Source organism: Elgaria multicarinata, chromosome 11 (assembly GCF_023053635.1).
Source record: "Elgaria multicarinata webbii isolate HBS135686 ecotype San Diego chromosome 11, rElgMul1.1.pri, whole genome shotgun sequence".
Lineage (NCBI taxonomy): Eukaryota > Metazoa > Chordata > Lepidosauria > Squamata > Anguidae > Elgaria > Elgaria multicarinata.
The window spans coordinates 29,240,913-29,253,580 of NC_086181.1; the positions used below are offsets into that span (position 1 = coordinate 29,240,913).

The 12,668-nt window shown below is 46.1% G+C and overlaps 1 protein-coding gene across 4 annotated transcripts in view; it reads right to left on the reverse strand.

The window, feature by feature from the left end:
- FLT3LG (fms related receptor tyrosine kinase 3 ligand) overlaps positions 1–12,168 on the reverse strand; it is a 31,101-nt gene extending 18,933 nt beyond the window's left edge. For 2 of the 4 annotated variants that reach the window (XM_063137629.1, XM_063137627.1), the window contains exons 1-3: positions 12,094–12,166; positions 9,335–9,432; positions 2,571–2,681 (exon numbers count right to left, since the gene is read on the reverse strand). In XM_063137629.1, the coding sequence (XP_062993699.1) occupies positions 2,571–2,681; positions 9,335–9,370 (147 nt within the window). In that variant the 5' untranslated portion in view covers positions 9,371–9,432; positions 12,094–12,166. Of the gene's footprint in view, positions 1–2,570; positions 2,682–9,334; positions 9,433–12,093 lie in introns of all 4 variants that reach the window. The other 2 variants (XM_063137626.1, XM_063137628.1) reach the window with 2 other exon arrangements.
- Positions 12,169–12,668: the final 500 nt, after the last annotated feature.

Below are 12,668 nucleotides of genomic sequence, written 5' to 3' on the forward strand. Positions count from 1 at the left end.
ATGGAAGGTGAGAGAATGTTTCCTGATAGGTGACGATATTTCTAGAGCGTTGTGAATGAGATACTCTTCAGAATATGGATAAAGTGATACTGTTTCCAGCTTGGAAGAGAAGGGGTAAACAGACTGTTTTAAAAATCAGGTTGCAATTTTGAAATAACAGAGATGAAAGCAGAGAGAGAGAGAGAGAGAGAGAGATTCTAACTGGAGTAGGTTGAAATTGGGGTGTAGCTTGGGGTGATGGTGGGTGAGGCCAGGTAGAATAGAGTAGGCTGCATAAGTTGCTCTCTGGAGGTCTGCTGCTTTCTGAAGTTTTTATTTGTTTCCACTGTGCGCTGCTTGTATATTTGCAAATAAAGCAAATATTGCACATATTATGACGATATTGGGCCCATTCAGAAGACACCTTAAACCATGGCTTTAACCATGGCGGTTAAGCCAGAAAGTCAGCCCGTGTTCAGAAGATACCTTGAACCAGCATATAAACGCTGTTAATAATAAATAAGTATCACAGCAGACTATGATATAAAGATTAACCACACCTGCCAGAAAAGTGAGGGCAAAAACTACTGGGGCACACACTTCTGTTTTCTGGCTCCAATCCATGCTTTCTAAGCTCTGCTGATGTGAGTAAGGATTGGTGTAAATGGGTGAAGACCCAGAGCACAAGGTCCTAATATTGGTCCTTCCCTATACAAGTATAAATCTGTAGATAGCAGAGAAGGAAGCAGATGAAGAAGCCCACCTCGGGTGTCTGCTCCACCTGGATTGTCTCCTCTGCCCCTGCCCGTTGTAAGGATCCTTATATCTTGTTATACTATAACAAAGTTTAATCATTTATCTTTGTGGTTTTTGTAAGCTGCCTTGGAAGAATCTGTATCCCCCAAAGCAGGCAAACAATAACTACAACAGAACAGAGACTCTAATGTATTGGCCAGCAAAGCTGCACAAAAACCTAACCAAAGGGTAACCAATTAATATTAATCATTTACAGATTAATGAGGGATGCGGAAGAAGTGATTGATGTTTTACTTGTATTGTTAAACTATTGTAAGTTGAAAACCTTTGCCAGTCGACTGCAAATCATCCAGAGCTCTAACTGCAGGTTCCAATGTACCGTCTGTCTGCCACGGCTACAGAGCAGGCCTGCTAGTTTGCTCGTGGTTGTGCAACACGCTCAGAAAGGTAGAGGGAACGGCACCATAGACTCTGGTTTTTATTCCATGTGTACCAAATAATCTTTGAGGTTTTTTGTTCTTTTAAATGCAGGGCCGGCGCCAGACTATATTGCGCCCTAGGCAGGCGTGTTCTGAAGCTGCCCTCCCGCTCGCTCACTCACCGCCCCCTCACTCGCCTGCCCACCCGCTCACTTGCTCACTCACTGCTCTCCCCGCCCGCTCGCCCGCCCGCCGCCCCCCGCCCGCTCGCTGCTCCAGCTCCCCCCTCGCTCACACGCTCCGGATCCCACATTGCTCGCCCACTCACCACCCGCTCCCTCCTGCTCCCGGCTTTGAAGCCAAGATGCTGGGGATGGGGGGCGGGGCAGAGGCTTTGAAGCGGCGCGCCCAGAAGTGGCTTCCTGGCGCGCCGTACTGAAACCTCCGCCTCCAACCTCAGCATCCTGGCTTCGAAAGAGCCAGGACGCTGGGGTTGGGCGGAGGCTGGGGCAGTGGCTTTGGAACAGCACACTTGGAAGCCGCTCTAGGAGAGCAGCTTCCAGGTACGCTGTTCGGCGCCCTCGTTTGCTTGGCGCTCTAGGCGTCCGCCTGAGTTGTCTCTATGGCAGCACCGGGCCTGTTTAAACGTTACTCTGGGGCCATTTCTACACCTGCCTTTTTCCCCGGGGATCGTCCCAGGATCATCCCTGTGCATGCAAATGACACACGGGATCCCGGGAGCAGGCAGGGACGATCCCTCCATTTTCCTGAGATAATCCTTAGGTGTAGAAAGGGCCTGGGTCTTCTTGTTAAAACTAGTAAATCCTGAATTTCTGATAAATCCTGGATTTCAGGTAAATCTTCCATCTCATCCAGGATTTACCAGGTTTAACAAGAAGACCCAGAATAACGTTTAAAAGAACAAAAAACCTCAAAGATTGGTTGGTACACACGTATCACACATGGAATAAAAACCAGAGTGCTCAACCAACATGTTTGTGGGATCTTGTGAGGGTCCTGGCTTAGCTTTATGTTTATGGGTAGTGGGAGAATAACGATTCGTGTTGAAAGTGAAACAAAAGGAAATGTTTTCACTACTGTTAAGAAATTTGATAGGAGAAAAAACATGGGAACAATGTATAAAAAGTGGGAATTCATGATGATGATGATGATGATGATTTAAAAAAAATCTTTTTAAAGTTGTCTAAGAAAATATAGTATTCTTTTGTTGAAAAGCTCCTTAAAGCTTTGTTTAAAAGAATGAAGGTGTTGTCCACAAGATACTACCCTTATGGTTAATTTGTTTGTTTTATAGCTCCTGAAGAGGGAGGTAATCCCTCCAAAACACGTAGAGCATAATAAATTTATTTCTGTCCTGAGTTTGCCTTCTCCTTTGCCGTTGTGCAATACGCTCACCAGATTTTCGAAGTCGTCTGAAAAGCTCGTGGTCTGGAAAGGAGAGTACCCAAAGATGCAATCGTCACTTGGCTCAGATAGGGAGGAAACCAACAGCAGCAGGAGGAAGACCTAGGAGGACATAGATAAGTTATTTACGGTGCAATCCTAGATGGAAAAAAGTCCTACAGCTCCCAGCATTCCCCAGCCAGATGGAAAATTAGACTGATGTTTTCCATCTAAACAGGCATAGGATTGTGCCCTTAATTTTCTTCAAATCTAAACTAAAATCCCCATGCTTCTGCAAATTGATGGCATGAAATGCAAACACCGCTTCTTCTTATGAATTAGGGTGTCTATGTGAGTGATTTGTTGCACGATCATGATTGGTCATTCATGGGTTGGGTTGATGCAGAAACTCCACATTAAAGTATTTGCTCACAAGGTAGCCCAAAACATGGCAGGTCATTAACAAACTTTGAATGTTTGTGCCTTCACACCACAGAGAACATAAAAGGACTCTTATCTAACATTTATAACATACTTCTGGAAGCAATGACGGGTGACATGCAAAGTTTAAAGACAGTCTGGGAAACCGATCTACAGTGCCAAATAGACAATGCACTCCCTCACAAGTAATTTTTCCCCCTGCTTTGCCTCCGCGTTTTTTACCTCCGATGCATAAGTGCGTCAAGCTTATGGTCCTTTCCACCTGAATATGCTGCTCTTTCCCTTGTTTGCTCTTCCATTCTACCCCGCCCCTTCTCTTTCTTCCTCCAGTTCATTGGTTGCTCCTTCCCCCGCTTTAACAACACATATACAAGCAGGTCCTGTCAGATGAGTACCTTGACCAGACTGCCTTTCTGCCTAGCAAAATTGGAATGACCCTTTAGTCTGGTTCTTAGAGGTCATCGAGAGAGTACAATCCTGTCTCTACAGAGATTTGGACATTGTACAATTTAAAAAAAAAAACGCTTTTGAGCCTAGGATGCAAGGTTTGGGTTTTATGTTGAGGCTTGGAGTCAGCTGCTAGGAGAGATTGCTTTTCCCTGCCAGGACCTGATGCAATCCATTCAAGCCAACAGCAAGATTCTTGTCACAGCACACGCCCCTAAACAACGAAAAATGTGAGAGTACAGCACTACACAGAGGCTTAAGGGTCCATTAAACGCGCTTAGAGAAAACAATCCAGACGTTAGGCATTCTAGGAAAAGACGGAAAAGGCTGGGGAAGATGCGGTTTGTCAGCAGGACAGGCACAGCGTCATGTGAGTACTGTGCTGCAAATCCACACACCAGGCATAGCGAGAGCGCACTAAATCTTGGCCCTGTGGGGAAGAAGAAAGAACAAGGGGACAGGAGCAGGCAGAAGAAACATCATGGCCTGCTCCTGTTGGACTCTTCCCCCACCCCCACAGGGCAAACTGCCATCTTGGCCCTGTGGGGAAGAAGAAAGAACAAGAGAAACATCATGGCCTGCTCCTGTTGAACTCTCTCTCTGTCCTCCCCCCCTCCCTCCCTCCTGAACTCCTGTTCCTTGTGTGTCCTGTCTTTATTAGACTGTAAGCCTGAGGGCAGGGTCTGTCTCTTTTTTGCTAAGTGTAAGCCGCTCTGAGAGCCTTTTTTGGCTGAGGAGCGGGGTATAAATATGATAAATAAAATAAATAAATAAAAATCGCTGGTGTGATCAAGCTCAATGATAGTTGCAACAAACTTTGGACTATAATTTAAGATGATCACCAATTTGAAAGAGATAACAAAACAATTTACATATGGCACTTCTTTCCAACCAGACTTCATGGGATGAACCCTTCCCTGTCCCCACTTTGCTGGAGGGGATGCGGGAGTGTTGGGATGCTGGCCCATTCGTAGTGGGACTGTCCCTAGGTTCAACACGTCCAGTCTGAGGTATTTGTGGTGATTTCAATTATTGTTGCTTGTATCATTGTGCCAGAGCCTCTCTTAGCACTGCTATCTCTAACGGATAATGTAAGAGGCAATTTGCCGTATTGTGAAGTGGTCCTGCTGTTGTTGCTAGCAGCAAACCTAGAAATAGTACAACACTGGAAAACAGGAGCCGGCTGCATGGTGCAGGGCTGGTTCACCAACATCTGGAAAACTGCACTTTCAGAGAGATCGACCTACCATGGCAGAGTCCTGAGAGGGATGGCTGAACATGGAAATGTGGTTTCTCTCCATTGCATTTTTCAACAAAGGGACGGTGGCTTATAAGCCCTAAACATCATTTTGGAGGGGAGGGGTTAATGTAACTCAGTCAAGAATGGGAGCACAGTTTCTTCTTTGTTATTTTGTTGGAATAATTAACCTTTATTGTATTTGTTGACTATAACCTCACTGTACTATGCACACAATCATCAACTAAAACAATGTTTAAAAAAGAGAGAGAGAGAATGATAACTTGCTCTACGTTCATGGAGTCATCCCAAACAGTTCGAAAGAAATTGATAGCTCTGATATTCTGATAGGAGAGTAGACCAGCCATCTACAACCAGGCACCCTCCAGATGTGTTGCACTACAATTCTCATCACCCCCCAGCCAGCAGACCTTTTGGCTGGGGATAATGGGAATCAGGGCCAGCCCAAAACACCTTGCTGTCTAAGGCTAAGAAAAAGCAAGATGGCGCTCCCTCCCATTCCATGCGCAAATGCTAACTGGGCTGACAATGGACTTAGTAGACTTAAACGCTAATGATGAACAGCATCTTCCACTGCAGCCGACTAGCAGTGCAGGCTGTATGGTTCTCTTCTCCCACACCTTGCTGCCACCTCCCAGCATCTGGCACCTGAGGCGACTGCCTCACTCTGCCTAATGATAGGGCCGTCCCTGATGGGAGTTGTAATGTAACACAGCTGGAGGTTGGGAGTCAGTGTGGTGTAGTGGCTAGAGTGTTGGACCAGGGGTTGGGAGATCCAGGTTCTAGTCTCTACTCAGCCATGGAAGCTCACTGGGTCACTTTGGGCCAGTCACAGACTCTCAGCCCAACCTACCTCACGGGGTTGTTGTTGTGAGGATAAAATGGAGAGGAGGAGGATTATGTACGCTGCGTTGAGTTCCTTGAAGGAAAAATGGTGGGATATAAATATAATAAATAAATAAATAAATAAAGTTGGAATAGACAATGCAGGACTAGATGGGCCAGCAGCCTAACTCAATAGGGCAGCAAGCAGAAGCTTAGGGAACTTGTTGGGGCACACATGAATTTGGCTCCTCATTAGGATGACTCTATGGAAAGGAGGATTGGGGGCTCCTGTATCTTTAGCAGTTGTATTGAAAAGGGAATTTCAGCAGGTGTCATTTGTATGCATGCAGCAGCTGGTGAAATTCCCTCTTCAACACAACAGCTAAAGCTGCAGGAGCCCTGCCCTCTTGACCAGATACAAAAGAGGGCAGGGCTCCTGCAGCTTTAACTGTTGTGATGAGGAGGGAATTTCACCAGGTACTGTACGCACACAAATGACACCTGACCAAATTCCCTTTTCTTTACAACTGCTAAAGATACAGGAGTGCTGTCCTCCTTTTCATATGCTCACCCTACTTCTCATGGAATATGATGGGGTGTCATTCCGAGCTGGGGCTCCAGGCTTTTGTAGCCACTTGGACAAGAGGTTCTCAGTGGGCCTTCCCAGTCCCACTTTTCCCTCAGCCATGTGGGGGTGGGATGGGGAGAGGTAATGTTCTGGAGAATATATAAAGGAGACATGGCTGACTTCTCTTTGTGCAGTGTCAGAATGGCTTTGGAGATAGAGCTCTTCCCCCACCCCCCATATCAGAAATGGTTTGGCTTATCAAAGCCAAGGAAATTTCAGAAGTTCGTCCCTCCCCTCAATTAGAGTCGCCATTGGGAAAACTACACCAGGGCTTCCCTTCCTGGTGCACTAACAGACTGCTGGAGGGCAGGTGGGAAGAGATCAGATCTCTCTCCTTTCCTTTTCCCATAGTGAAAGCATTGCTGTCACTCCAGCCAGGTAGGTGTTGTTTAAAGTGATGGGGGAGAGGATCTGGTTGATGGGAGAGGGGTTAAAACAGAAATTCTCTGGCTCAGATTTTGAGCTTTATCACACCAGCCTTTTAGTCTGCTGTCGGGGCAAATTGCACGCAAAGGATTCCGATGGCGCCGACTATGTCCTGCTGTGATTGCGGTTGTTCCGCCCCCCCTTAGCAACGTATTTGGGTGTGCGGAAAGTCCAGTTCTTCTGGTAATGTGAAAGCACACCGCTCAAACTTCAACGTGTATTTTCAACCATCATTTTCAATCAATGTTTTGTGGGTGTGTTTTCAAGTGGTGGTATGACTGACGAAAGTGTGTTCAAGGGGCGGTATGGCTGACGAAAGAGAGGGGTGTGCCTTTTCTCCAGTGGATGTTTTTAAATGCCAATTCAAATCCTTTCCTCCTGCTGCTTCCTCCTGAGTAGGCATTTTCACCTTAAAAGAAATGTGGAAAATGCATCCTCCTTGCCAGTAGCACCCTCATTTTTAAAGATAAAGAAATCGAAATTTGCACACTGATAGGTCTTAAGGAGGGCTTTCAGCATGCTGAATTTGAATCCGATTGGATCATCCTATGATTTTTTAAATGGAAGTTAAACAAATGCTTACTTCTGCGTAAGTTTTAAAGATAAAGAGATCCAAATTGGCACAGTGGTAGGTCTTAAGGAGGGCTTTCAGCAAAGCAAATTTGAATAAGAGTGGGTCATCTGTTGATTTTTTAATGATTTTTTAAATTTCCTCCCTCAAGTCCTTTGGAGCTTATAGTCCACTAGTGCGTAGGAATTTAGGAGCATAGAGGTGCACTCTTCCATTCCCTTGATCTTGTGAAGCTGTGCATCTTCAAGTTCATGAACTACGGATCTCTTGGTTCCCTTACTCGAAAGTAAATCCCATTGATTTCAACTGCTAACATCACATGCTGACTTACCTTTGAGGAAACCCCATTGAACAGAGAGAGTCTTACTTCTGAGGAAACACGTATAGAACTGATTTTTAATAGTGTGGTCACTCAGAAGCTTTCTTTCTTAAGTCTTAAAACAGCAAACTGGAAAGAAGTGCTTTGCAACCCCATGCTTACTTCTGAGTTCTTATTTCTGTTTACTAAGACATAAATTTCTCTGTTCAATGGGGTTTACTCAAAAGTAAGAAGCCGTCATCTGATTTTACTATGTTCACATTCCAAAGCCTCCAGGCAGGGTGAGGGGAACGGGGGTAGCCTAGGCAACAGTAACAAGAGAAGCTACTCCCAGTGCAACACCTGGTTGGGAGGGGGAGTTGTCCAATTTCCAACAAACAATAAATTGTAGGGGGAGGTACAAAGGAGATCAATGGGCGGAGGCCACAGCAAAAACACCAAAGTGTGAGAGTGAACCTCAGCCGGATAACAGCAACGCGCTACAGGAGATGCTTAAAGAGGCTTGTGACTTACAAGTGCACAGGTGTAAGTTTGCAAGCTTTCATACGCTATGGAAACGAAGTGGGATAATTTGAGGGGAAACCAGGATAAATGTGTAAGTGTGATGGAGCTTTTTAATCCAATCTGAGGGCCTTGCAATGCTCACCTCTTCTTTGGGGTGAGTATTATGACCCTCTAAATATCTGAGCCTAAGCTGGATGAATTTTGCTGGCATCTGCAGTAGAAAGCGCTTCCCTTCACCACTGCATAACCACAAAACATCACAGGCTAGAGGAAGTGCCTTACCGAGCAAAGGCTGCGATTTCCAGGCAGCACTTCCACATTTCACATATTTATGAAATCTAGGTCAAGAGATCACACCAAAGCCTCCACCTTGTAGTGTGGGCTTTTGACATCTCATGCAGATGTGCGCATAAGAAAAGAAGATGGCAGAGATTCATGGTGGGCTCCTCTCATTTCTAGGCCCTGGCAAACGCCCAAGATCTGCAACTGGTGATGCTAGATTTGAGTCCAGCTGTGGGTCCATAGCATTTTTAAAAAAAGGAAACAGACCATGCTTGCAAACCTGAAGTCTCCCCATTCCTATTCTTTGGCCCTTTCTACACTGTGGATTTTTCCCAGGGTTGTCCCTGTGCATCCAAATGATGCATAAGGGATCCCAGGAGCAGGCAGAAACGACCCCTCAATTTTCCAAGGATAACTTCTTCCGCAGTTACCCTGATTTTACCTGCGGTCCTGGGACGATCCCAAGGACTGCAGGCAGTGTGGGCGCCCGTCCCGGCTTCTTCCCTCTTCCCCATGAGTAGCAGGAGTCAGCAGAGGGAAGAAGCCAGGCCGGGGTAGTCCAAGGACAGTGAGGTTGGGGTGGGGGAGCAAGGTGGGGCTTTTTTGTGTTTTTTTAACTTACATTTCGCTGGAGCGCAATTACGCATCTGCCTTTTTAAAAAAATGGCGGGTGCAACAGGCGTGATGTCCCTCTTCTCTTCTGGGATGTTGCTCTTCTGTTTGGAGGATCGCGGAAGCAGGTAAGTCTGCGATCCTCCCCCCTCCCTCCCTCTATACCCTTAGGTGTAGAAAGGGCTTTTAGCTTTCTAAGTTTTCCCAACCCCACAACTGCAGCAACAAGAACAAGATATTTTGAAAAGAAAAAGCTGGTCTTCTCAAGACTACCATGCTAGATGATGAAATCCAAATTACCCACCATTGATGTGACTACAGCATGCCTGTTGCCTGGTGCTGTGTTGATGATCTTACAAAGCGAAAGCTCAACAACCCGTGTCCCTAAGGCAGTTAATCCTAGACTGGAACCAAAGAGAGTAGGAGCTCTTTCCTTGATTCAGCCAATTCTTTTTTGACTTACCACAGAAGACTCTGGGATGCCATGATGCCAAGTCATCTCCACATGGCTTGGTGGGTGGCCAGCATGCTGAGGATTAGCCCTCTAGAAAGAGGGGGGTGCTGAGGGGGTAAAAGAAAGCACATTAAGGACATTTAAGAAGCAAAGGACATGTGGTGCCAATGGAGGCTTTTTAATGGACACGATCTAGGCATGAGAGAGGGAAGAAATACACCTGCCCATCCTGCACATTGTGTTCCTAGTAAGATCCTGCCCTCCTGCAATGAATTAAGGCGCAGGGGAAGATACATAGCAGTATGTTATGTATCCAGAGGGCCTCGACTTTGGTCCCTAAGATGCTTCCAGAGGCGGCTTTTTTCACGCAATCACCCTGCCTGATTCGTGAAATTTTACAGGGGGTCCAGACGGCACCGTCTTCCATTTTTAACCCTCCATGTTTTCCTACCACTTTTTCTGTCTTTTTCCTTTCCAGAATTTTTTTTTATTAAGGGAGAAAAGGGAATACCTACACATGTCTTTTGATAACTTGCATTAGGAGTCCTCTGCCTGTTTTCTAGTCTCCGGATTCCAGTCCTTAGTTGAAGCTAGCTAGCCTACTAGGAAGTGTTTTCAAGTACATGGCTATATGCCTGAGTGTGCATCTTCAGACATAAAACCTTGACACTTGGGCCAGATCTATATCTTATGTCAAATCATTAGGGATGTGGAATAAAAAGCAAGAAATAACATTATGGGAGTCATCAAATGAGCGTTTTATTGCATGTTCACCTGTCCTTTAGACGACGACGTCTGCCTCCCTCTCCTTCCACTTGATTTTCCATCACAAAATAGACCCCTTTTAATCTGACTTTTCTTTTAAAAAATGGGATGTGCTGCAATCTCCTGCTGCGTGCAGGAAAAATGATACAATAGAAACAGCCCCTGAATGGGCCACATGGTCTTTGTTTACTTCCTCTTTCCTCTTCAGGAAGAAAGAGGAAGTCATGACGGACAAAGAAGCAACAATAAGGAAACACAATTTCCCCCCCATATGATGACGCTCTATGAAAGTGGTATATGGAATGAGGATTGTGTCCCAACAGTTATCGGTGCACTTCAATGCTGCTATAAAGCAGTAGTGCAGCTCTAGCCCTAAAGGGATCTTTTAAGTGCTGAGCACTGAGTGTCCAAAAGCTTGGCACCTTAAGGGCTGAAGGGTTTTCAGAAATTAAAGACACTGTTGATTGACCCAGGAAGAACTTATTGAAAAGAATTAATACATACATTCAAAAGATCAGACTAATGCAACAGATATTTAAAGGGATACATTTCATTCACTCAGACTAATAGTTCTAATTATTATGACAGACACTTTAAAAGCAACGTCACACCTAAAAGACATTTAATCTGGTCTAAGTTTTCATAGACAGTATGTACCTAATCAGATGCATAAAGTATTAACCTCAAATACTTGCAGTTTTATCTACACACACATGCTGGCATGGGCAGGAAGTGGGAGCAGTGTTGTCAGCGGAAAAAATACACTGAGAACGAGTTTCCTATTAAAGTATACGATTCTATTTGAAAATCAAAAAATAACCATGGCAAACTAAAATTAAAAACGTAACTAAATGTCTCCACCTGAACCCCTTTTAGGTTCTCCCATGTGACTGAATGGCAAAGTTAAGTGCACCTGGGACAATGTTGAAGTGAGGACAAACGGAATGGGAACAAGAGGTAGGCATAGAGGTGCAAGATTAGTTGTTAGCGTACATGCTCTGCACATGCCAATTTTTAACTGGCATCTCCAGTCAGAAAAGGTCCAGGTTGCAGGGCTGGGAAAGACTTTGAAGCACTGCTGCTGTCAGGCACTGAACACAGAGCAAGGCTGAATCTGGAACTGCACCACAGCAACGCCAATGATGTGCACGGGACAGTTTTCCAGTGGCAGGTGTGCAGGTGTGTGTGTGTGAAAAGTTTGTTTGGGGGAGGCAGTTTTTTGGGAGGAACCTCAGCTTCTGCACCTCTTTGTCAAATAAGGAACTGGGGAGGCATAATAACTTCAACTTGCTTGGGCAGGATGGTCCATAGGTCCTATTCAGTACATCGGGAGGGACCATGGCTCAGTGGTAAGAATGGAGAAGGTCCCAGATTCAATCCCTAGCATCTCCAAGTAGGGTTGGGGGCAAAGCCCTGCAGAAAAGAATTTACAGATCCTGTAAGAATTTGGAAATGAAGAACTGGTGTCAGGGGTTTTTGCTTCTCCTTTCCCCCCTCCTCCTTCCCAATCCTTTTTCCTTCCGTGTCATGACTTTTAGATTTGAAAGCTTATTATAAGCCACCCAAAGAAACAAGCAAACAAAAGCCCTGGAGAACCGCTGCCAGTCTAGGGTAGTCAATACTGAGCAGGAAGACCCAATGGCAGCCCCCGCTTATAAGTCTTATGATCATCTCTGACTTCTTCTGCACTTCCCATCTCAGCTCTGCAAGGGACACGTCCTCCCTCCTCAAGGCAAAGATGGGCATTCCACTAGTGACAGAAAACAAGGCGCACGTGGCTAAAGGAGGATTAAGAAGGAATTAATCTGGGCTAAATTAGGTTGAGTGAGAACCCCAAGGCTGCCTGTAGGATATACTCTGTCTTTTGGGCTTCCAGCCACCACTGCCGACAACCTTTCTGTGCATGCACAAGCTCAAGCTTGCACCTCTTGTCCCCACACCTTTTCTCTGTGTTGCTGCAAAGTAGGAAACGAAAAAAGGATCCGATGGCAAACTTCTCTCACCTGTAAAGATCGTTGCTTGGCTCTGCGGAGGAGAAGGTGGTGGCGGAGCGGGGGGGGGGGGGCTACGTCTCCCCTACTCCTCTGCCGATGCTAGATGTTAGATCCACCGAGAGAAAAAGCAAGGCGACCCGCCGGGCGGCCCGTTTTGTTGGAGAACATTGAAAGTGAAACTGTTTGCGAGGGCAGAGGAGGGGCTAAGGACACGGGTGCTTAGGAGTGGGGCTCTCTGCTTGATTAGAAGTGACAGCCCTCTTTTCTCCCCCCACCCCCAGCGTTTGCACGGTGTCGCCCTTTCTGCACGTCGGAACTCCCCTCCTCTGTCGCGCGCCCCTCCCGCACCGCAGGTACCTGTTCCAATCGAGAGTGCGCTCCACTCCACTCATCCTATCACGACAGATATTCAAAGCAGGAAGGGTGAGAGTATCTCTGAGCGTGTGCAGAGAGAGCCATTCTCTCTCCTCTTCTCGGACAGTTGCAGAGCATCTGGGTTTGAGGGCAGGACTGGAAGCCAGGTCACGGACTGGCTGGAGACAAGGTGACTTTTTAAAAAAAGTATATGCGTGCATGAGAGACAA